The sequence below is a fragment of the Ursus maritimus genome, unplaced genomic scaffold (genome assembly GCF_017311325.1).
Source record: "Ursus maritimus isolate PB19 unplaced genomic scaffold, ASM1731132v1 scaffold_19, whole genome shotgun sequence".
NCBI classification, from domain to species: Eukaryota; Metazoa; Chordata; class Mammalia; order Carnivora; family Ursidae; genus Ursus; species Ursus maritimus.
Genome location: NW_024424341.1, coordinates 35,460,455 through 35,486,839, shown reverse-complemented (window position 1 = coordinate 35,486,839; position 26,385 = coordinate 35,460,455). Strand labels below are relative to the sequence as shown.

The 26,385-nt window shown below is 44.5% G+C and overlaps 1 protein-coding gene across 1 annotated transcript in view; it reads right to left on the bottom strand.

Moving 5' to 3' along the window:
• Positions 1-26,385, bottom strand: part of CDH13 (cadherin 13) — a 981,274-nt gene that overhangs the window by 351,824 nt on the left and 603,065 nt on the right. The window contains exon 6 of the mRNA XM_008689752.2: positions 16,666-16,810. Coding sequence (XP_008687974.1) covers positions 16,666-16,810 — 145 coding nt within the window. The remainder of the gene's footprint in view (positions 1-16,665; positions 16,811-26,385) is intronic.

Genomic DNA, 26,385 nt, shown 5'->3' with positions numbered 1-26,385 from the left:
CGAAAAGGAACTCCTCCAGCCTGATGGCTCTGAACAGGGGCATTGGTTTTTCCCCACCTTTAGATTCACACTGAAACATGGCCCTTCTTGGATCTCAAGCCTCCTGGCTTTTGGCCTGGAACTACATCATCGGCTCTCCCAGGTCTCCAGCTTGCTGACTGCAGAGCTTGGAATTATCGGCCTCTGTAACTGTGTGAGCCAAGTTCTTATTAGCTATAGATAGAGACACTTACTACTGGTCCTGTTCCTCTGGAGAAACCGAATACAAACATCAATAAAAGAAAATCCAGAATTATCACCTGACTGTCACTGGTCCCTAGGCTAATCAAGCTAACTGTAGTTCCGGCTTCATTTTTCCCATGACCCAACGGTAAAAGCCACCATGAATTTAAAGTCACGGTCTCCACCTTGAATGGCAGTTTTCATTCAGATGCCCTATTTTATACTGACATACTCATATGGGATAGGGAAGATATGGAGGGAAGTTGTGAGATCCCAGTAAGGCACCTGCCCACTAAGTTCCAGTTCTTTCTCTGTAAATGAGAATACCTTTATCTATTTTGGGGGGATAATGCAAGGCTGAAATGAGGGGATGTGGATGAAACCCGCAGCTCCATATTCTGCATATGATAGTACGGCAAAGCTGGGCACCTACCAGAACATAGGAGAGTGAGGCGGAGACAACCTGGAGAGTGAAAACGTGGCTACCAACAGTTCTAGTAAGAGGCACACGTAGAAAATCTGTCGTTTTTCATTTGGGCTTATTATGTCCATCTTCAGGCTCCTGGGTGGCCAATTCCCTACCAAGGACCTGGACAAAGGGTTGGTGTTCATAAGAACAGTTTAAACTCCAAAAGAAACGAACCTCCAAGCACTCTCAGGTTAATGTTTATGTGCCATTTTAATTCCTTCAGCAAGGTTTTTATTCTTTGAATATTGATGGCTTTGTGAAGGAGGCTAGCCGAATCTGGATGGATGAAGGTGGAAGGAGGGAGTCACAATGGGGTCCTATGCCCAAATGACTCCCCTCCTTCCGCTGGTCTTGATGTTGTCAAGGTCAAAAGTCTGCCTGACATTCTACAACCTTCTCTGATGTTCGCAGTCTTGCTCACCGACCATCTTACATTCAACCTGGGGCTCTAATTACTCCTCTAATTACACCTGCCCAGGTATCTCATGATCCAGCAGTTCACTGGCTGAGAACTACCTTTCTGAAGTACCTTCCATACCCTGCAAGCCAGGCTCCCCGAACAACCTGCCCAGGACAGATTCTCCAGGGTTGCATCATCTCGGAGATGGAAAGACCATTAGTATCTCAAAGTCTCTGAGAACTTGAAGAGTAAAGAAACCAGTTTCATTGTTTCCTTCCTTCATTTAGCCAAGACATCCCTTAAGTGACGCCCCCCAACTAATTCTCAAACTGATAGAAAAATCATAGAAAATGCTGGTTACTCCTGCATTTTAACCTTGTAAAAGTTGTGTGAATCTCTTAAACTTTGGGTATGATATGGGGACCAGTGAGAGTTAACCCCAGATCTAGTCTCAATTCCCTCCTCCCCAGCCCACCACGCACCCCCACATGTGTACGTGTACACACACGTATACATGTGCACACACACGCATGTAAATACTGGTTTACACGTGGTTTCTCTTGCAGCTAGGGGTAATCACAGGACACAGTTCTGTTCTGGGGGGTTGTTACAAGACAGCTGAAGGCTTGTGGTAAAGACCGCATCCCTAATGAAAAGCACAGACACGTCTCCTGCTCCCTCTCTCTTCCTCCTTTAGATATAGCTGTGAGCTTAGAGCTGTGACAAATCTTACAGCCACAAGAGAAAGGCCAAAGACTCGAGAGATGCTGACTGTCAGATCAGTGAAGCGAAGGAAGCAGCCACCCACCTCTCAGCCTCTGGAAATATGAGAAAAATCAACCTGAGATGTTTAAGCCACATTAATTGCTATTTTGTTACCTGCAGCAGAAAACATTCTTCAATGATACATTAAGAGATGAATTTAATCTTGCGATTCCTGGCTACAGTTTTTCTAATTCTAGAAATTTTTCTTCCAGGTGGTGTTTGCCCTTCTGTAATATAACTTGACCTTACCCTTTAAGTTGTAATTAGGACCAGGCACAGCTGGACTGTCTCATGTTGTAAGGAATCGTCCCCACGGACAGGCATGACCTCGAGGAGCTTCTCAGACTGCAAGCTCTCAGCTGAAGCCACACGGCTGTTTTTATTGCTTGCCCGTCGTATCTCCCATAAGCAATAAAATAAACATTTCCTATTTAGATGCAAAGCCTTGGCTAGGCAACAGCACTGAATGCTTACATCGGAGACCTCTGAAAAAGGGTAAATAAGTATTTCTGTGGAGAATAAGCAGGAATACTAAGAAGTAATTAACCCATACCAAGACAGAGGAAATGCAGTCTCCTTGGAGGAAGATGGCATTTGAGGTCAGACAGACCCAGACTCAAAGTGTCTCCTCTGATAATCTGCGTCAACCTCTCTGAGCCCACGCTTCCTCATCTGAAATACAGATATGACGATAGCATCACCGGGAGGAGGAAAGAGGAAGACAAATCTGGAAGCACCCTTTCTGATGTCTGTCACCTATGAGGCGAGCTGTGATGGCTTGTTCAAGGAGCAGAGATGTCTGTCTGACGCGACACCTCATGGCCAAAGGCGAGGGTAAAGGAGAGAGGATGAGTGAATGTCTTTCACTTACAAACCCTGCTGAAATAAGTCGGAAAGACCATAGGATGGTTATTTTCAAAAGCTGTCTGTCATTAAAGCTCATACACCCAATAATGACACCTGCCATGAGAGAAATACACTCGAGCTGACAAAAGTAAAGGTCTCAGATTACTTTATGAATATATGGGTACTAGTGGAAATTTATGAAGGAGTATCTCACTCGAACCATGGATAGATTTCCAGAAACTTGACATATTAGTGCAAATTGAATTTTTCCCCCCAAAAGTACTTTTGGGATATCTGGTGAACAAACTCCTTAGAAAACACTTCTGAGTAATTCTTTTACTTAATCCGTTGGAATCGTTATTGATGGGGATCCCTGAGGGGGACAAACATAAAAGCAGATGACAAGGAGATGGGCTGTAAACCCACACAAAACAGGGAGGGACCATTTCTTGAGGGGTTGCCGTATATTGGCCCTTGCTGACAAGAACTTACATATATTATCTAATTTAATTCTCATAAAACAAACTGCAGGATGAGTAGAGCTCAGGTATGCTTTATGGAAGGGACACATTCTCCAATACCTCAAATAATTGAAAATGTGCGTAAGTCAAGAGCAATCTTGCCAACGAATGGTGTGTACTCATCTTTATGAGCTAAAGCAGCCCCAACTGCGGCAAAAGCAGATTTATTTCAAAACTGAACTCTGTCTTCGGCAATAGAAAGGAATGAAGGACGGATACAGGCCCCACACAACACAGATGCCCTTTGTCAATACGAGGCTGTGTGAGGGAAACCAGTCACAACATACCCCGGATTGCGTGAGCCCATTGCCAGGGAATGTCCAGGACAGGCAAATCTATAGAGGCAAAAAAAAGTAGACCTGTGGTCTCCTAGGGCTGGGGAGTTGGGGAAGGAAATGGAAAATGACTTCTAATAAATGCAGGGCTTCCCTTGGGGATGATGCAAATGGTCCTCAATTTGTGCACAAACGAGGTTTTAAAAATATTTCAACACTGCCTCATTTCAAGTTTGCCTAATTCAAACTCATGTAGAAGGCTGCCATCGTGGACTCTCACCAATGCAAAATAAGGAACTAGACATTCAAATTCTAGCTGATTAGAGAAAGAGCCAGCTGATTAGAGAAAGAGCCAGGATTGGAATTCGGCTTCTCTGGTTGGCAGAGTGCTTCCTTTCCCTGCAAGGCGCTAGGGAATGGCACCATGCCCTACCATTGGGGAAAAAAGTGGCTGGTAGTGGCTAATATTTATGTCACATGTAGTATTTATGTTGTTAGGATGGTGTTCAAGGCTTGATATCCATTTTCTCATTGAACAGCGGCTACCCTTTGGGGCACTACCATTATCCCCATTTTGCAGAGGAGTTACCGAAAGCTCAGAGAGGTAAAGCAACATGTTCAAGGGCTCTCAGTAAGCAGTGGAAATGTAGCAGAAAACCAGATCTTTTGGACAGAGGAGCCAGGGGTCTCAACCCCTGTGCTGCACTCTTGTTAGAACATATTGATCTCCCGGATGAACTGACAGGCACATCCTCGTGATGCATTTCCAGTTGAATCACTGACAAGCAAAAATACTAATATTCTCTGAAAACCTTCTAGAGCCCTCTTAACATTCCTTGTATCCTACCCCTCCCTCCCTAGTCCTTGGGATGTGGACATGAGGCCAGTGCATTGATGTAAATGGCAGCCACACGATGACATGCATTATTGGAGTATTTTCCGACAATCAGGGCTGGATTATGGTCTAAAATCACTATGATAAGAGAAAACCAAAACCGCTATGCTCAGGAAGATTCCATCATGGGGCATTGAGTATGTTTTTAATCTAATAAGGGATACCTAATGACAGAGACCTCAGAATGCTTTCTAGAAAGAACTCTAAGATAATAGAGGAAACAAAGACTATTTTTGTTCCAATAAAGACTCAATTTTCTAATTACCATACAAAAACTGGTGGCATGAAATACACAGAGGGGAGTTAAGTGGGTTCGTATATCTTGGGCAGCATAGCATAGCAGTTGAAAAGCATGACTTGGAGTCAAACTGTCTGGGCTGTAATTCTTACTGGTTGAGTGACATCGGATACATCAGCTGTTATCAGATTTGGTGACGAATACAGAGAAGCCAACATAGCAATGAGCTAAATGGGACAGAAGTTCATTACTGTCTCATGTGAAATAATTCTGGAGCGGGCTAGTATAACATTCCATGGGCAACGGCATCTGGTCTCGGACTTTCATCATGGTTTCCACCCTTGAAAATGCCTTACAAAGCACCGGGGCTGCCTGAAGTCTAGCCCCTACCGCCTCATTCTAGCCAGGACAAAAGGGCATTCCTCCCAGCCCCCCTTGGCTCCCACCTCCTTCCGGGAGCATCACAAAACACTGTGCTTGTAGTTCGCTGGCTGGTACTTCATCACACGGCCACACCTAGCAGCGAGGGAGCCTGGACAGTATAGTTTTCCTATGGACACACGGCTGCTGTTGTACATTGGGGTCTGGTCCTCACAGAGAGCAAATGGATACTGAGGGAGAGGTCTCTGCTGTCCTGGAAAAATTGCTTTCTAACGTCTGTAGGCTTTGGTGTCCTCATTGGCAACATGAGATGCTCATGGCTCTGCTTTGTAGGATCATACGAAGAGAGTCAGTGAGATGATGCACAGGAAGCCCTTGGCCTAGGGCCGGGCCCAGGGTCCGCCTCAAGCCGTGCTCACTGTCAACGGCAGCTGCATGCTACGGGACCTTCCTGACAGCAGCAGGCTCTGGCCATCGCCCATTCTGGGACTCACCACAAAGAGGCACTAACCAATGCCTAGAATCCTCCAAACTCCACATGTGGACTTTGTAACCAAGACTCTTCATTTTCTCCCTCTAGGGCAGGTTTTCTTAACCTTGGCACTATTGCCATCTTGAGCCAAATAATCCCTCATTGCAGGGGCTGTCCTGTGTGTTCTAAGATGTTTCACCGCATCCCTGGCTTTACACACTAGATGCCAGGTGCACCCTCCCCTCCCCCAGTGTGGCGACCAAAAGTGTCCAGGGAGTGGGGGAGGGCAAATCATCTGCAGCTGAACCCTCTATGGGGTCCAAATCCACAGGACATGTTTCTTTGACAGCAAAGGCATAGGTCTCTTGGATTTTCTGTTTTAAGTGCATGGGTCAACATTTCAAGTTAAAACCTGTCAAACACACTTTTCTAAACTAATGGAAATCTAAGCAGCCATTCTTGGATGATAGAAAGGACCTGGCTAACTTAATTTCCTATATGTAAGTTACCATTCAAGTCCTCGCTTCAAACCCTGGCTTAGGACTTTGGTGTGAGCCAAGGAGCACAGAATCTCCTCAGCGGAGAGGGAGAGGTCAGGTTGCAGAAGCAAGAAGCCAAGCAGAGGGAGTGGTGGCCAGCAGCTCAGTGAGTCTGATTTTGATGGCCCAGGGAAGAGGCCCTCTGTCATTCTGAAAAGAGATCTTTCTTAAAGATATAGAGGCCCACAAAAGAAACACGAGCCCTGCCCTGTTCTCCCCACCAGGAGGGTCTCTGGGTTAGTGGCCCCTGACCCCAAACATAGCAGATAAAAACTGTGGCACCCTGAACACAAGGAGAAAACCAGAGCGAGAAGAAACATTGAAAATCCCTCAAACCAAACTTTTGAGAAATCTTTGAAAAGAGCCAGTCTTCTGAATAATAAAATAGCTTTGGGTACTATGCTTGGCTTGAAAAAAAATGCAGCCATAATTACAGCAAGAAAGCTGTAAGTCTATTAAAATTTTTTCTTTGATACTTGGAAAACTCAATTTATGACCTATATTTTATAAAACATATACTTGAAAGGGATTTTATATGCCCTCTTCCCAGTGAGCTTAGAATATTGAATCTCTTCCATTTACTTATGAAGGGGGGTGGTTCTATACATAAATTACTCAGGACTTCTTTTAGTATACTGTACATATATTAAGGTGAAGGGGTTCAAGGTATTTGTATAGATGGATGGAGACCGCAGTCTGCACTCTGCCCTGCGAAGGGGTGGTAGTCTTAGCACAACGGGGCTGCAGTAAAAGCTGGTTTATCAAGCTCTCTGCTGATTATAAATCTTTTCTAACTGACATTTGTAGACTGTCTTGATTGATGGCCTAGCATGCCTATGAATCTTCCAGAAGAGTCCTCCTGAGCCTCTCCCAAACTACCGCTAGGGGGAGGATCTGGCTCTATTTGGAAAGGCCACGGCCAGTTACAAGGGCTGCACTGAGTTACCTGACCAGCTAATCTATTAATGAAATGCCTTTCCCTCTTCCCTTTCCCTCCTTCTTCTACACACACACACACACACACACACACACACACACACACCCCACACACACATGTGACCATATACACACACACACAAGTTTATACATATACACACTCACACATGCATATAAGAAAATATTCTCCAGACTCAGGGCGGCAGATCTGAACTGATCTTAACATTTTCCTGGATGAAGTGGTTAAAGGACAGTGGGTGTTTTACGTGGAAAGGAAATGAAAGGACATAGGAGTTAGTCTGGACCTGAATCCCAGCTTCATCGCCCATTGGCTGTGTGACTTTGGGGAAGTCACCTAACCCGCCCGAGCTTCTGTTTCCTCAATCGTAGAAAGAATTGTAAGGATTTCATTGCGAGACAGATACAGAACCTAGACCAATATCTAGTACTAGGAAAATTATACTGGTTACTATCACTGTGTCTTTACCGGGGGCAGGCACCATCGCCTCCCCCTTGCTTCTAGTGAGAGGCTCCCAGGGGCCTGCCTTTCCCCTGTGCAGCAGGCTGAATTTACTGTCTGCTCTCCTCAAGTCTGCCCACTCTGTGCAGTCAGGGTGGTCTGTGTCTGTTGTATGCAATGCCCTGACCCAGCCTCACTCTTCCTGAGAGGCAGTATATTCTCCTACTTAACAGGCATGCCAGAGATATTTGTCGAAGTAATGAATGAATTGCCAATAAAGACAACATTTATTTAAAAGTCAAATAAAAAGGGAAGCTTCAAGTGATTCATACTTTCTAGCATTTGGGCCCATTTGTTCTTGTATGATATATACCGAGTGGCTACCATGTGCCTGGGACTCTGCTAAAGCGGAAAACTGAGAATGAAGAGAAGATAATCTGGTCCCCCTGGTCTGCAGCTTATGCCTTAAAAAGAAAACTGAAGGTAAAATCTAGTTCGTACTTGAGGAACATTTATAGACCTATTAAGGTTTAGAGTATTACCCTAATTCCATATGGATGGCACTGGCTGCAGTAATCTAGTACCAGAAAACCAGTAACATTCAGTGTTCCCCCGTCCACCATGGGTTCACCACAAAAACTGACGTGGCGTCTTCTCACCACCCACCCCGTCCAGGCCACCATGCCGTCAAGCCTGGGATGTTGAAGTAGCCCTGATGCCTGACCCCCGTTCAACACGGATGAGCTCAAGTTCTCTCTGAACAGTAAAATCAGATTTTAGCCACTGCCCTCCTTAAACTACCCAAGGGCTTCCTACTAAATTTAAAATATAATCAAAATTTATGGAGTTCTAATCCAGGGTTCAGCAAAACTTTTCTGTAAGAGGCAAAGTATATATATATATTTTAAAAGATTTTAAAATATTTTAAATATATATTTCATTTTTTAAAAAATGTAGCTGTTTTTTGGTTCTGTATATGTTTGGCTTTGTGGGACATATAATCTGTGTTCCAACTATTCAGGACTAATGGCAGCTCATGAAAAGAGCCATAGTCAAAGGTTTAAATGAATGAGCATGGCTGGGTTTCAGTAAAACTTTATTAACTTTCTTTAAAAAAAAAAAAAAAGAAAAGAAAACAAACAAACAAAAAAAATCGGGCAATAGGACAGCTTTGGCTCATGGCCCAGGGTTGGTGACTTCTGATCTTATACTTCCCTATCTCCTTTAACTCATCAGCCAGTCTTCTGCTTGCTGACATTCTCCCACCACACTGGCCTCTTCTCTGCCCCCCCACCTGTCCTGCCTGCCTCAGACCTTTGCGCTTTCTGATCCCTCTGCCTGGAACATGTTGGCTCTTACAATGGTGGGCCCTTTTATTCTCAGTGGTCTCAGTTTAAATATCACCTCCTTAGAGAGGTCTTCCTTGACCTCATCTTCATTCTGTCACATCATCTTGCCTCATTTTACCCAAATTACTTAAATTATCCTGTTTGTTTCATTGTTAATTATTCTTCTGTGTCCAGTAAAGTGCAAATGTCTTAAGAGTTGAGTCCTAAATAGTCTTGGCCGCTGCCCTATCTCTAGCACCTAGGGCATCCTCTGATTCAGAGAAACTGCCCAATAAATATTTGCTGAATGGTTTAGCTGAACGAAATGGTCAGCAGGAGTTGATCTGAAGTAAGAGTCTCTCTGAAATTATAACTCTTTAATGCCATTGTGGTTGTACTACTGGGCTTTACTCATCTGCAGCACAAAATATCCCCGGGCTATTCAGAGCGGATCCTTCAGTATGAGGGATGGATTTCAAGGCTTTGGTGTCCACCATGCTCTCCGCCGTAACAACTCAAGGACATTCTCATTTTTATTTTGCAGTTGCTCAACTGTCACCCGATTTCCATTTGGGCTAAAAACTCCCATCAGATTTATTCTTTCAAAAGGTTCTGGAATTATCACCAAGTTTCTGAAGCTATTGATGCTTCTTTTCCCTCCCTCCACTTCAAAGTATTATTTCATTTTAATTAAGTTCATTAATTATTTTATTTTTCAATAGTTGATGTCCTAAATCCTTCTTTTTCCCAAATGTAGAGTGGTAGAGGGATGACTCCCAGCTCAACTCTGAAGTGTATCCAACAAATTAGTGGGGCTCGGCTGCCAAGTGTTTAGTTTTAGGAGGAAGTAATCTCTGTGACCATGGGAGCCATATCTCTCCACTTCACCGTTATCCCCGGTGCCTAGAATGCGAAGATCTGACATGAAGGAGTAGGGGGCTGGAGGACTGGCAGTGGGGAGACAGACACACACGCCTGGCCAGGAACAAAGATTTCCTCTTAGAGAGAGGAGTGATTCAAGAAACGATGGGTGGTCTGCCTCTTGAACTGGTCTCCAACCCCATGGACTCATATAGGAATTTAGGTGGAGAGAGAGCTAGAAATAAAAATGAAAAGAATGGTTTTCAAAGTTGTCCACACTAAAGATGAGATACACGGTTTTAGTGGTTGGGTATCCTTTTAACAGAAAAAAGGGCTCCAGGCCTTCTCCTGTGTCTCACAAAGTCTTCTAGTATCTCTAAGGCTCCAGTGGACCTGCATCAGTTGGTCTAAAATGTGCAGTGGTGTCCATCAGAGAGGCGCCAGGGCAGAAAAGAGGGAAACTTAGTGGCTGTGATAAGGTCGTTGATTGGCTTGCTCTGGAGCCTCTGTAAGACATCACCTGGGGTCCCCAGACAGGGCTAGCAGAAACTTGGCAGAGATTCTGTTTCTTGAATAGCTAGCAAGGTTCAGATAACTCAACACTTTTGATACACTTTACTTCTAGAATTTTCCCTTTGGGAAGAAGTCTCTGATTGGATTGTGTAACTCATAAATTTTGTTTTACGGTCAACTGCACTGGAGTGCACTGTACCATAACTCAAGTGCTGCCTAATGCCATCTGAATGGCACTATGGCACATTAATGACATCTGTTCCTCGGCACCTTCCCTCAGCTAAGACTCCAATGAAGACCCCAGGCGAAGAACAGGACCCACAATTATAGTCCTCTTCTCGGTCACAGAATCCAGGGAGGGTTCCAGAGCAAGGCGGTTCACGACCTACTGATAGAGTGAGTGGAATGACCACAAGAGCACAGAGACGTTGGGTATAATCTAGAAAAACAAATAAACAAAAATGCCCTCCAGCATGTTCAAATGTGAAGGGAAAGGCTATTATTGTAACCTCAAGCATGAGCTTGGCCAAGATGCAGATTTGATCCTTTGATCAGAAGCACCACCCCGACATACACCAAAATGTAATAAGTGCATCCTCTATCCCGTCGATCCCGCATAGATGGATCTATCCTAAAGATTGTCACGCACACAGGAAGAGACGTGTTCTCTCCCATAGAGCTGATTATAAGTATGGAAAAGTGAAAAAACTTAAATCAATACGGGATGGCTAACTAGATGATGGCAGATCCAGACACTAGCTGTTTAAAACAGTGATGTAGCTTGACATTTATTGATTTACAAAAAAGTCTATATGACCCTGCAGAGTGAAGAAAGCGAGTTACAGAAAGGAATGTACCACTCCGTGTCTAGCAAATTGTGTAGCGCATCCCTGGGTGTAGACATGCTCAGACAGAGCCCTGGAACTCCACGCACCAAGGTGGTGACTGTGGTTTTCTCTGGATGGTGAGATTTGAGGGTGATTGGATTTTTTTACTTAAAAAAGCTGAACAAAAGTGGAACTGCTTTAGTTTTAAAGAAATACATCTCCTTAAAAAAACAGGCAAACAATCCGGACAGTCATGTGCCCAGTATTCCAGAGCCTGGAGGATTGGCTGGGATGGTTGAGAAAGGAAGAACCTACAATGTGGATGTCCTAAAGTACCCTCGAAAGAGAGCTGGCCGGTGTGGTGGACAGAGAAGCTACACTACAGTTATAGTGACAAGTGAACAGGGGGCCAGGTGTGGCTTTACGACCAGGTCATACCAACAACCTGAGGGTTTGTACTAAGCCACGACTCAGATATCAACTATCACATATAAAACTATCGTGGTGTGGCCCGAGCTGTTCTGGAAAACAGCGAGTACCAAGCAAAGCTGAGCTCTCAGGACAACCTCTTGTCCCAAAGGCCAATTGATCGGACGTTTTTCCTCATGTCTGTCATCGTATGACTTTCTAAAAAATGAAAGTACTGAGTCTTGAATAACAGAAACTCAGGGGGATCCCAGAGGAAAAACAAAAGACAAAGCCCCTACTCTTCTGACAGCACCTCTTCAGGGAGGCTGGTCTGCACCTGCTGGGACAGGCATCCTGTGTGGCTGCATCATAGCGCTCCCCACATTTCAATTCTTACTTGTTGCCAGTCTCCCTGCTTGGCTCTGCAAACCCAGAGGGAATGAGCAGCACCGGACAGGTCCACAGCTGCACCCTCAGACCTCAGAGTAGTGCTGGCACAGAGTAGGCGTTCAGGAATGATGCTGGATGCAAAACATAGAGGGAGCAAGAGAGGAAGCCAGAGAGGCAAGGGCACCTGGGCTCTCCGAAGTCAGAAGAGGATTTAGCTGCTAATCTCTACTGCTCTCCACCTGCTCAAGGAGAAGTGTCAGCACACATCTCAGCAATAGGCATCTCTCTTAGGAGTCAGAACGTGCACCTCCAGGTCCTGACCCCTATTTAAAGAAAAAGGTTGGGGCACCTGCGTGGCTCAGTTGGTTGAGCGTCTGACTCTTGGTTTCGGCTCAGGTCATGCTTTCAGGGTTGTGAGATCAAGCCCGGTGTCACGCTCTGTGCCCAGTGTGGAGTCTGCTTGTCCCTCTTGCTCTGCTCCTCCCCTGCTCTCTCGCTCTCTCTCTCAAATAAAGAAACACAATCTTAAAAAAAAATTTTTTTTAAATAAAATAATGAGAAAGGTCCACATCACATTTGTCCTTCTTAGTCATGCCTCCTAGGGACTAAGATAATTCCTCCCATCCCTTCCCTCCCCTGACATCTCTCAAAGCTGCTCTGTCAGTCCAGGTGGTGGGTGCTGTCCTCCAAGCTGCCCCTGCTCACGTCTGGGCTGGCCGAAAGCACGGAGGGCAGAGCACAGCTGAGGCCAGCCCAACGGCCAGCTCCTGTGTCCTGTTAGAAGGCTTCCCCACTGGGGTAGACCGCAAGAGACCAAGGGTGCCTGGGAGTTAAAGTCCCTTTGGGGATAGTTTGTGGCCAGTATCTGATGGGTGTGTGGGGATGCAGATTCCAGCCGCCCTGGGCTGGGGTAACTCTAATGTGTGTTTTATGTCATTTCCTAGGAATGCCCCCCCAAGGGATCAAGCTCACAATTGCCCATCCTGGTAGCTGGCTTCCCTTGCCTGTAGCAGTCCTCATCCGGTGTCCTGCACCTCCCAGGTAAATCACGTGCCCTCAGTCCTCATCTCCAGGTCTCATGGCTGTCCCTGCTCCTTCTCAACGGTGCCCAGAAGACTACTGGTGGCAAGACACTGGGGAGGTGGCGTCAGTAGGCCCTGGGGGGCCCCGTCATGTGTGCCCTCCAGGAACTTCAAGGGTCCCAGCCCTCTGTCCCCACTCACGAGGTCCAGGCATGCCTTGGGCATTCAGAAAACATCAGGCTCACACAGGGCTCTGGCTGGCCCCACAGAGCGGCCAGGGCCGGGGCTTGGGTCCCATAAATCAGTGCCTTGTAACTCCACGAAAGGAATAGCTCATAATTTGCGAAGTTCAAACACCATTATTTTCTGTTGATCTTCCCTCATCCAGTACTGATTCCCCAAAACAATACCCTGGAGTTTAGTGCTGAGCAGCTGGAAATGGTCTCCTGTCTGCACACACAGATAAATATGGGTGACCTTCCTCCATGATGGATTGGTGCTGATGGCATATCCAGGTACATTGGAACATGAAAATGATGCTCGGATTGTTGGGAGATGAATGTTCCTTCACACAAACTGCCTGACTCTTTGCCTTACCTCCCCTAAACGGTACGCTGCAGGAATGATAAGAATAATAGGGGGCATTAACGATACACTAGCATCTCTCGAACCTTTGTTCGGTTGCATGTGCTGAGGGAAGCAGTGTCTCATTTAATCTTTGCACACAGTTCTCTAGGACAGGGACTATCATGCACTGACTCCATCTACAGACAAGGTGACTGAGGCTTCTAGAAGGTTCAGTAAACTGCCTAAGGTCTCACCTGGTTAAGAAGCTGAGTGGAGCATCGAACCAGCTCTGGGCCATAGGGCCATGCTCAGGACCAACTCCATAATTCAGGGGTGGGGAGGCCTCAGTGCAAAAGGAAAATGCAGGTACCCTTGCTCAATACTTAAGAATTTTAAGGTGGTGGCAGCAGAGCCTAATACCAAACGTGGGGCCCTCTGGAGCGTGGGGCCCTGTGAGGCTATGTGGGTCACACCCCATGAAGCTGGCCCTGAGGATGTAAACTCAGAAGACAGCAACGTGAGTGACAACGAGGCCCACGTGGAACACTGTTCAACCCCAGGGACTGAGCAGCAGCGCACGTCACACGAAGTGATTCGATGAGCTGGATGTTTGGTCAGAAGGGCTGTTTACTTTCCCTCAGGAGCGACACCAGTTCCTCTGATAGAGCAAGTTCTTGCCCTCTGGCTGGGATTGCGAAGAGTCTACGGTGAAGACCGGGAGGGAAGGTGGCCAACTCTAACATGGACACGGGAGAGAGCCCATGCCTCAAGCAGGGACATGGACACAGATTCTGGCTCCCCCACCAGCTGTGGGACTTCGGCCAAGTGTGTCCACCCCTCAGGAGAGGGAATGGTGTAGTGGAGGCAAGGACACTAGGTCATAAAGGTCTCGGCACATGGTAAGCACTCGACCCCATGCAGACACGGTTTGATGGCTGTTTTCACCATGCGGTTTGTGGGACACTTGAAAGAGCACATGATTTGAAGGTAGAAGATACAGAGTGAGCCCTGAACACTGCCCCCCCCACTTATTCTTCATGTGAGTGGGGAAATCACGGAACTCTTCGGAAGCATCCCCTTCTGTAAAATGGATCTGCTGCAGTGTCTACGACACTTAGGATTCCACCAGCTACAAAGGAGCTGGGCATTACTGATATCGGGGAGGCCGTCATTTCTACAGCCAGTCAGGGCTCCTTGTTCTAACTTATAAGTGGTTGAGGTTGGGAAGGAGGACTGGAAAGGGATCCCAGCCCCTGCCCCAGATTCCCACCGCCCTCATCGAAGCTTCAGTGGTCATTGTGCCTGAGATCCCTCAGAAGCCCTGAGTGATCTAGGTGGCATTTCCTCTAAAAGTTTTCCACAACATTTCCACACTGTTGACCCCAAATCTGACTGACTCCATTTCAATGCCCGCTTTAAAGCCAAACCCAGAGGGGGCCGACAAAGAAAGCAATGATTCAGGCCAAATTCTGCATGGCTGAAAGAAGCCACACAGCTGTCCGCATCGTTATGTATTTTTATAGGATAATATCAATCATAAAAAGAAGTTGGAGGTGGTTTATGTTTTGCTGGAGATCCGTCCACCCTAACCGAATTACTTTGTGCTTTAAGAAATTCAGTGTGCATAAAGGATTCCATTTTTCTTTGAAAATGTGACATGTATATGAAGCGATAAAATTTGAAATTCTTTCTGCAGCTTTAAGGAAAGGCGCAATGGGAGGAAAATCAGACATCGTCTAATCATATACACACATAATATACAAAGACACGCACGCGCTCACAGCCGCCTCCGACGTAAGCATTGTCATTTACGTTTAGAACACTTTCCTGGCCTGGCGCGAATTCCAGTCACTCACAGACAGGGCCCGGCACCATAGAAGGAAACTGGGAATCATTTTTCTGCTCTGCTCAAACTCCAGCCTCTTAATAGCTTTCGCCATCAGTTCCCCTGACTCGTCCCACACATCAGCTTGTTTAAGACGGTATCTGTGAACATTGAACCCTGGTACCAGGGTCTCTCTCACCAGAAGCCTTCCTTCCATCAAAAGCAGCCTAGGGGGGAGAGGTGCCACGGGAAAGGTCTAGCCGGAAGTGATCTGACCCACCTTCACCTGCTGCTCCCCATCTTTCCAGGCCGGTTACTACTCTTCCACCTCCTGGGCTCCCCCAAACGCCCCCTAGCACCCACAGGCAATCTCCTCCCCCACCCTTTTTACAGAATGCCTTCAAATCTGGGAAGAGAGAGCTTGCCTCCTGCCCCCGGGGAGCTGGTGAAGTGCAGGGAGACCCAGCTTCTTGAAGCTGGAGGGAGGTGCAGGCACCTTGCATACAATGACTCATGGGGTGGTCTAGGCAGGTTACCATGACAACGCTTGCAGAACCTCCTACATCTACCTGTTATTGCTCTGTCCCATCAATTCAGAGAAGGGGGAAAATAGGACCAGTCAAAGCAGGGCTTGGGCGTCCATCCCCCGTCTGGCCCACTAAGTGACTTATTTGTTTGGGCATAATCTAGACGCAGCAACAGTGAGACTCTCCCTGTGGGGCTTCCTCACCCAAATGGATTTTCAAGCTTAAAATCAAAGTCCGGTCCCATAAGAGGGATTTTTCGACTTTGCTCCTCGCTTGCTCAGGCATCGTACTCAGCTGTGACTTCTGCTGCTGGTCACAGAATGCTTTTATTAGTACCTCGGGCACCAAAACAGGGAGCTCTAAATTCTACAACCTTCCCTGATAGAAAGGTTAAGTGTGGAAAAAAGATAAGAGGAGCTCTGTAGTAATATCACAGTAGGTGCATGTGTTTCCAGAGAGAAATAAAATGTCTTGCCTTTGGCCTTTTGACTGAAGACAATGGTTTCTCCATTCACCTTGTGTAAGGAAAGGGAAAAAATAAGTCTTCTTCTTCTTCTTTTTTTATTCCCAAATGGTTCTTATTAAAAGACAATGATGAAAGGAAGAAGCTAGGACCTTGGAGTGGGGACCTTAATTTTCTTCAAAGCCCTGCCATACCGCAAAGCTCAACCTTGGGCCCTCACGAGGGTGAGGGACATATTTACACCATATCTACCACCAGCCACGCGTTAGACTTAGATGTGGGCCACCCTTGAAAGATGGCTTTCAGAGATGAGGTGAGGGATTCCCACAGCCTGCAACGCCCAAGTCACGCTCTGAGTTGCAGGTTTGCAGCTCTTGCTTCTACCCAGGGAGATAACACGTCAGTGTTGATGCATACCAACAAGTTCGAGCAGCAACAAAACAGTCTAGAATCCCCAAAGATCACAGGATGCCACTTCCCAAGCCATTATGCTAATGTAAGCCAATTTAACATACCTGTCGGCGATCCTTCCATGACATGACCAATGTAGGGGCCTTCCCGAAAGATCGGTCTGTTGTCATTCTGGTCAATCACGATGACTTCCAGAGGAACTGGCCCCTCGAGAGTTTTCCCATTGACATCAGTGGTCTCCACAAATAGCTATGGGAGCAAAGAAATTGGGGGAGAGAAAAGGCGTTAATTCATTATGAAAACTGAAGTCAGGTTCTCTGGAGAAAGTAGGTTATATCAGCAATTTTATGAGCCCTTGGCAATATTCAAACTTCGGTCTCAATGGATAGTCACTGGAACCAGAATAGAAACTAAGCATTATAGAATAAACGACAAATTTCAGTTCATGTTAGGTCCCCCTTGGGAAATTCGCAATTAATTCATCAAATCTGCAAAGCAAGTCCAAAAAAGAAAAAGAGAGAAAACACTCGCAATCAGCCATAGCTGAGAAAATGTGCTTACATTGTTTCTGTTTTTTCTAACATCATTATGCTTAAAAGGAATGTTATGCTAATAAAAATAATTGACTAAGCAGTTATGAACAGAGTACATTAAGAAATAACCAAAAGTGTTTATGGTAATGTTTAGGAGAAATTCAGGTCAGTAAGTATTTATAGAGAGCCCTCCCGAGGCAAGGAAGGCGTTTGTGGGGGTCCTGAGTGCGACCCTGGGATTACTGCCCACCAGGCCCGTGTAATTAAGGCGGGATTGCACAATCCCAAGGAACACTTGCATACAGAGCTACCTTCAGATCTCAAGGATGAAGAAAATAATATAAAAAAACCACCCCAGCTACATTGTTTATCTGGGAAACAAGGAATTACGTCATGGCATTTCCAGTGAGTCACAGCAGCCTTATGCGATCCTTTTCTGAGCCTGATTCCGCCTCGGTCTAACTTGGGGGCAATAGTAACACTTCTCCTTGGGTTTGAGTTCTGGTCCCTGCATCGCCCCTGAAACTGCAGCCCTTGGTGAACGGGCCCCTGCAGTTGGAATCTCAGCCCTACTTTTCAAGAGCTATATGGCCTTGAGGCGTCCACCTCCTCTCTGTTTTCTCACCTGGAAAATGAGGTTAATAAAAAACACCTATTATTAGGAATAATATTCAACATTATCCATTGCTTACTAGGCTCTCTACTATATAAACTCCCTTGGTCTTCAGCCGGTAACCCCATGAATCATTAGCAAGGAGGGAACGGATGCAAATTAGAGGCTAAGTGGTAGAATCTGGATTTGCCCTCATGAAGTCAGCCGCCGGACTTTATACCTTTAGCCACTGTAAACAGTCTTAAAGCACTGACTCTACTGCTCTGCCATGCTACGTCTCCAGAACACTAGCTCGTCCTACTGTCACGACTCTTGTGATCGGCCCTATTGTCAAAACAAGCCCCAATTAGAAAAGTGACAGAGAGGCACTTTTATTACGAAGCAGCATGGTTGCACTCCACCTGGCGGGACTGCAAACTGGTATCGTCCTTTTGGAAAGTAGCCCCGGAAAATCCCACAGAAGCTATGAAGGCCTCGTACACTTTGCTCCATCTGGATACCCCTGCCTGCTCCACTTGAGTCAGGCTGCACTACATCTATGAAAACATCCGCTGTTATTTCATTATTAGAATAACGAATCACCGTGGGCATCTGCTAAATGCCCAGGGACGGGGGACTGGTTGACCGAGTGTCTGTTACGACATAATAAAATACAGGCATTAGATAAAATCATTATTCCACCTTGTTGATCCTCTTAGAATTCTGTGTGTAAACACACAAAATAGCACGTGATTCCTGCGTGTGTAATGTGTGCATGGGCTCAGAATTTGAAGGCAGTAAGCAAAAATGAAACCAGGTAAGCTTGGCTAGAAGAGAATCTTTTTCATTTTTTCTCCTTAACATTACTTCATCCTTTCACCAGAAAATAAATGGGCAGAGCCTTTTAAGATCTGCGTAGAGAGTGAACTTCTGGTTTTTTTCTGCCGTTTTTTTAAAGCTATGAGAATTCTGCCAAACAAAGGAAAGCAAACAAAACCTTGGGGCGGTTTTGTGTCATAATGACGGTCTGATCTTTTGTCCTCCCCAGACAGCCGAAGACTTGATTTTAACTCAACCAAAAAACCGGTGTCTAAAGACAACAAATACCTGGGACCCGAAGCCTAAGCTTCCCGGCGGTTCGCAAGCTGGCCCCACCCACGCGGGGCAGGGAGAGCGGGGAGGAGGTAAAGGGCTGCGGCGGGCGGCGGCGGCGTTAACAAGGAGCGGGCTCCTCGCGAGGCTTGTCTGAGGCGGCTGCAAGGTCAGGAGCCTCCGCCCTCGCCCGCCAGAACCTTGCAAGTTTACGTAGAGGTCTCGGCAGGGAGTCAGGTAGACCGTCCGTTTGCCCCGGCAACACACTGCTGTCTCAAGGCTGCATCCTTGACAACGGCTCCCACCGTGGGACCTTATATTCCAAGGACAGGGAGGGGTGGGAAGCCTCTCTGATTGCCTGAGTTCGGCTTCCGGGTCAACCGGGGGTCATGACCTCGGTCATGACCTCTCGATGACCTTCTCCAACACTTCCACACTGTACAAGTCTTGGGCCTTATCAGAAGCCGCAAGTCGGATAGAGGAACAAAATCCCTAGAATTCCCGAATGTGCAAACTGTCGGAACTGAGAGGGGCAGACTCCAGGTCCATCTCAACATAATGAAAAGACAAACAGAAACTAAGGAGTTATAACTAATTAGGCTGAATGCAAAACATTGACCTGAATGTCATAAAACCAACTATGTAAATATACAACCTGATAGCTGTTTATGTTACAATACTACCCTGAGTTTGACTCCTGGATTTTTTAGTGGAAAGCAATATCATCAGAAGTAAAGATCTTTGGGGGCGCTTGGGTGGCACAGCGGTTGGGCGTCTGCCTTCGGCTCAGGGCGTGATCCCGGTGTTATGGGATCGAGCCCCACATCAGGCTCCTCCGCTGGGAGCCTGCTTCTTCCTCTCCCACTCCCCCTGCTTGTGTTCCCTCTCTCGCTGGCTGTCTCTATCTCTGTCGAATAAATAAATAAAAATCTTAAAAAAAAAAAAAAGTAAAGACCTTTGGAACAGCATTTTAAAAAATAGCAAAGTGCTCATGGGGCACCTGGCTGGCTCAATTGTCAGAGCATGTGACCTTTGATATTGGGGTTGTAAGTTCGAGCCCCAGGTTGGGTGTAGAGATTACTTAAAAATAAAATCTTAAGGAAAAAAAAAGCAAAGTGCTCCTAAGGGGCATTTATTAATTTTAAAGTCAGTTTAACAAAAAATTTATTGAGATATTACTACCTGTCAGTCCCTACCCTGAGTGCTACATATCCAGCAGTTAATAAGACATTCTAGCATGAAGAGGCAGGTAATAAGCAATGTAGAATGTATGAATAAAATAATTTCAGTTGGAGATCAGGGACATGCAGAGATAGAAGAGGTTCATATATCAAAACTACACTGTCCAATATGGAAGCCACTAGTCACATGTGGCTATTTAAATTAATAATGATAAATAAAGTAAAAAAATCCAGTTCTTGCATTGTGCTAGCCACATTCAAGAGATCATTAGCCACATGTACCTACCGTACTGGAAAATGCCCTCAGCGCTCTGCCTTCTCAGGCATTCAGACCTGGACCGGAATCAACACCATGGGCTCTCCTGGCTCTCATCTCTTTGGACTTGGACTGAATTAACAACCAGCTTTCCTGGGTCTCCAGCCTGCAGACGGCAGACCGTGGGACTTCTCAGCCTCCATAATTGTGTGAGTCAACTATTATATTAATAATAATAATAAATCCCTTTGTGTGTGTGTGACTTTATTTCTTTGGAAAACGCTGACTCGTACAGGCTTCCAGGCTTCCAGGGTGTCTTTTCAAATTTCTAATTAATTTATGTCACCCCATAATGGATACCTCTCAATGGTTTCTCATCCCTCTTAGAATAAACAGCACGTTCCTTTACTTTGACAAGTTTTTTTTATAATCTGGCTCCAGCTCACTTCTCCAAACCCATTTCATGTCATAAGAGATGATCTCCTTTGTTCCTTATAATCCAACTACACCAATTTTTTTTCAGTTTTTCCAGCTTACCCCATTCATTCCCAGTACATGCAATTCTCCTAGCAAGCATGGCCTTCCTACCTGCTGTCCTGGGTTAGTCCCTATTTAGCTTTCAGATCTCAGCTCCGATATCACCGGCCAAGAAGATCTTCCCCTAAGATAAACTAGGGTGTCCCTGGTTTACACTCCCATGGTACTGGTGCCCTTCCTTTATAATATTTTCCAAAGTACAGATTATTTATTTGAAGGATAATTCAATTAATGTCTGCCTGTCTGACAAGTCCCATGAAGGCAGAGGTGTCATGAATATTCTTGACCAGAAGCAAATCCTCAAGGCTGAGACCAACTGCCTGCACATAACAGCCACCTGCTTTTTTTTTTTATGATTTTTTATTATATTGTGTTAGTCACCATACAGTACATCCCCGGATTCCGATGTAAAGTTCAATGCTTCATTAGTTGCGTATAACACCCAGTGCACCATGCAATACATGCCCTCCTTACTACCCATCACCAGTCTATCCCAATCCCCCACACCCCTCCCCTCTGAGGCCCTCGCCACCTGCTTTAATACTGATCACATATAGCTGATTTCATGCTGATTGCAGGAAGAGGCAGTAACTCTTTAAGAAACTGGAGTCCAAAGTTTGGCCTCAGCTTTGGCCATCTGTCCTTTCTTTCCATCCCTGGCACATAAGAGCTGACAGTCGGTCCCGACTCCATGGACTATAAGTCAATTGACTCTTTGTACCATCTTAATTCATGAATAAGAACCACAGTGGATAAACAATACCTGAGTACATTAAATTAATTACTTGCCTTTTAAAGAAGGGAACTAACATTTATTTGGTGTCCAATACATGTCTGGGCTTTTTATGCATTGTCTCATTTGGCTCAAAACAAGCTGAAGAAAAACCCACTGCAGCAAAACCCAGAGAAATTTAAGTACTGGTCTAGAAGCAAAAGCTAATTCGTGATCCAGCTGGATCCAAACTTAGGTCTGACTCTAAAATTTGTGCTTTCTTCCACTATGCCCTTGTTTGCTAAACGCTCTTTCATGGACTTCCCATGCATTTTTGTTTTATTCTCTTTACTGTGTTATTTACTTATAGTAAATAACTTTACATTGATTGCTATGTTTCATTGTTGCCTCATCCAAGGCAAAATTATCCATGAATTTAGGCATATGATGAGCTTATTATAAATTTTTCTTAATAAACATGAAAATACACATTAAAACACTATAGGCTTTTATATAAACAACACACACACACACACACACATATATATACATATATATTAATATATATATCACCCTGCCACTTGTGGCAAATTGGGGAATATTACAATATCAGCCTAGCTACAACATGTTCCCTTCTTGAATGTCAGACTTTTAGAAAAGAAAGACGTTTTTCCTCTTATAAATGTAGCTCTGAAATGACCATGGCGAATAGAATCTGTTTAAAGCAAAATCCTTTATCCAAGAGTGAAGACATGAAGGTACCGCATGAACATGAGCTAAGTTTCCCATTTCGAGGGCACGGTATATGGGCACCACGTTGCCATAGAAATAAAGAAGCCCGCAGAGATTTTTGTGTTAAGGATGCTATTGTGAGTTTATTTCTAATAGATGATCTCTCAGGATTGAGAATGTTGGAAGATTTTTAAAAGCCAAATTTTCCACCATAGGTATAATGTTTGTTGTCATAGGAAAGAAAAAGATAAAACAAATCCTAACTTCTTTGGTTAATGTGGAACTTAAGTTGCCCTTATGTTTTGCATCTGAATTCTCACATATTTAACTAATATAGTATCGTATTCATTCGTTATGGGCTCCTCTGAGAGGGGCTTGTTCTGCACGGGAGAATATCCTTAGTCCAATTAGATCATAAACAACGTGAAGGCAGGAACGCTGTTTTCTAGGTACTCCTTCTATACTAAATACGTGCCTTGAATAAAGAAAGCACGGATAGGTTTTTTGTTTTTGTTTTGTTTTGCTTAGAGCAGGAGATGGGGGGAGGGGCAGAGGGAGAGAGAGAGAATCTTAAGCAAACTCCATGCCCAGCATGGAGCCCAGCATGAGCCCGACGCAGGGCTCAATCTCACCACTCTGAGAGCATGACCTGAGCTGAAATCCAGAGTCGGACGCTTAATCGACTGAGCCACCCAGATGCCCCACTGTTTGCAAGTCTCATGCCCCACCTACCAACATCTCACAAAGATGGAACCAGATTGATCAATGAAATTCCACTAGACTTTCAATCAGAAAGCCTGCCTTCAAATTTTGGCTCTGCTACCTTAGAGCGACTGTAGCTGGCAGAATGATGGTCTTCCTAAAAATCTTCATGTCCTATCTCCTGGAACCTTGCATATGTTAGGTTCCATGGCAAAGTAGAATTAAGGTTGCTGATCAGCTGACCTTAAAATAGTGAGATCAGCCTGGATTATCTGGGTGGGCACAATGTGATCACGAGGGTCCTTAAGAGCTCAGGAGAGGAGATCTAAGTGACGCAAAGTGACAAGGGGCTTGAGCAGCCATCACTGGCTTTGAAGATGGAGGAGGAGGCCACCAGCCAAGGAATGGTGTGTCCCCAGACACTAGAAAAGACAAGTCCTCCTGTATAGGCTTCAGAAGTGAATGCAGGCCTCCTGGCATGTTGCTTTTAGCCCTGTGAGGTCCACACTGGACTGTGACCTATGGAAGTACAGGATAACACATTTGTGTTGTTTTGAGCCAGACATTTATGGTAATTTGCTGTAGCAACAATAGGAAATTGATACTGTGGTCACATAATTTTCATTCAAACAGGAACATGTTCTAGAATGAAAGCAGGTGCTATTAACAAGTACCCCCAAACAGGTGCAAACCAAGCCTGTCCTCTAGGCAAACAGGGTCACATGGTAATCCTACGTTATTAAGGAACTTCAACCTCCCAGGTCAGCCGGCACATGCAGCAAATGCTGTGTAGGATGTCATTCTTATTTTTGTTTTCTGTTTTGAATAAAAGATAAGTGAGTGTGTGTAGCACAGTTATTGGCACTTAGGAAAGTCTAGGGTTTGGTGACCCTGGCATTTGTTTGCTCCCAACAGACCTTTATTGAAACTTCTGCAAACGTGGATGCAGTACCCTCGATTCAATTCTGACTTGTCATCCAGTCCCCAATTCAAATTGCTTTTCTATCACAGCAATCCAGACTTCACTTTGACACCAATTACTTGCATTTCAAGTTATTTTTCTCAGCTTTATGCATTTATCGAAGTTGAATATCATTATGGATCAACTCTTGGAGAGTTCCCAGGGAAAAGATATTTTTAGCTTTTGTAACATCCCCCCGCCTTTCCCTCCACAGCCCTGGTGCCATCTCCCCCTTGATGGACTGGATGCAGTGTTTACAGCTCCCTTGAAAAATGATCAAAGAGGTGATACAAGTCTCCCACTTGTTAGATTGTTAATTAAAGATTGTGATATACTGTTACCCAATGTTCTCTGAAAAGCTGGTTCTGCTTAGACTATAGTATTTCCTTTGTCGATCTGAAATTTTACTTTTAAAGTATGTTTTCCACCAAGCAAAATGAAAACACTTTTTTCTTATGTATGCATGCTCACAACCATGCTGGACGTGGAGGGCATGTTTCTATTTAACGTTTGAAGTAATTTTAATTATGTGGAAGAAATCTATGCAGATATACAAAATAATTTTATTTAAGCAGCTTGGGTAAAGTCCCAGTGAATATCTTCTACCCCAAGAGGGGCACAGGCTGAAAATTTTAATTGGTTCAAGTAGAATTTATATAAATCATGGATATTGGAATTATGCCAGGTCTATTAAGGATATGTACAAGGGTTAAGGGGATGTTTGTAAAAGATGAGAAATATAATACTTTGAAAACAAAGCTGTAGGAGAAAATTACTGGAGATTTTATTTTTTACTCGCTCTTCTCCCTCTCCAAAAGCAAAATTCAGAGGAAGAGAATGGAATGCAATACTTCTTATTTTTTAAATTTATAAACTTAGTCATTTTGTTAAGTATTAAAATGTGTTTTATAAAACATGATAGTCTCCAAAAATTAAGGTTGATATATAAACATTTAAAGTATAGCCTAATAAATTTCAGGTGGATTACAGTATTAAGAAAAAAAAAGCCATTGAATATTTATGTAATAGAGTGGGGAAGGTCTTTCCAAACCAGTATTAAAGGCGTGAGTTATGTGAGTTATTAAGAGATTAAAATACTCAAAAGCAAGTTTTTTATATGACTAAAATATAAGTAAAATAAACAGAAACTGAGAAAAGTATTTGCATCATACAAAACAGAGGTTTACTACCCTGAATATATAAAGAGCTGGTTAAAAATCAATAAGGAAAAAAACAACAATTAGCAAAACAAGAAAACAAAAGAGCAACCACCAGATTGTAAAATTAAATGAGGTAACTTTTTGCTTACGACATCGCCGAAATAATTAGGAAAACCTAATAATCAGTGTTTGGCAAACTGGTGAGGAAACAAATTCTCATACTTGACTGACAACATTAAAACATCTTTCTGAAATGCAGTTTGTCAATATGCATCACAAGCCTTGGAAACATGTGATTTTACTTGTAGAAATTAAGCCGCGGGGGCGGGGGGCTATCTGCATGTCCCTGCTTGCTGGCGGTGGTGGGGGGGAAGGGGGACATTCAGTAACATGTATACTCATTTCAATACTGCTTAATAAAAATAGGGAACATTACAAACAACGTGATGTTCTAACAGGATCTTGATGCAATAAATCACGCTGTCTGCACAAAGTAGAACACGACCTTGCAGAAACAATTCAGGGAATGAAAAAATATATTAGGGTATGGTGCTCATGGTATAAAGGAAATATCTGATCGCAAATGAGTAGGTACCATATAATGTACTTTTGGAAAAACAGACAAAGACATTACATGATTAAGACCATACTTAAATATTAACAGTGGTTTTATTGCTGGTGATTTTTTTACTTTGGTTCTCTACACTTTTCTGGACTTTCTATAACAGACCTATGTTAATTTCAGAGTTAAAAAGCATCTATGAAGTTTATACTAAAATTGACCACAGATTGGCGACGGCTTATCACAAACGGGGAGCTATGGGAACGTGTTAAACTTCAGGACATCTGGCGCCTCTCGGCGTTGATGATTAATGGGAAGGACGCGGACATTAAGTATGGACGTGATTGTCAGGATCACAGTAGAACACAGAGAGCGGTTGGCTTCTCCCCTGCTCCCAAGTCTCTGAGTTTGGGATTTAAAAAAAAAAAAAAAAAAGTCTTAACACATCTGACAGAACTCTGTAATGTAGACCCTGGACTCATCCACTGCGTTTTCTGAGCCATTACTGTTGTCACTGTCTGCTTTCTCTGAAGCTTCACTTTTAATCTTGCTGACCAATTCTCAGAACCGGGAAAGAGGCTCCAACAATAAGAACAATACTTGAACACTTTCACTGTGCGTTTCACTTCTGGGAATATATACAAAGGAACTGAAAGCCGGGTCTGGAAGAGACGTCTGATGCCCATGTTCCCTGCGGCATTATTCACGATAGCCAAGAGGTGCAAGCCGCCCAAGCTCCCATCGGTGGAAGAATGGATAAGGAGAGCATGCTACATTATATATACATGATGGAATTTCACCTAG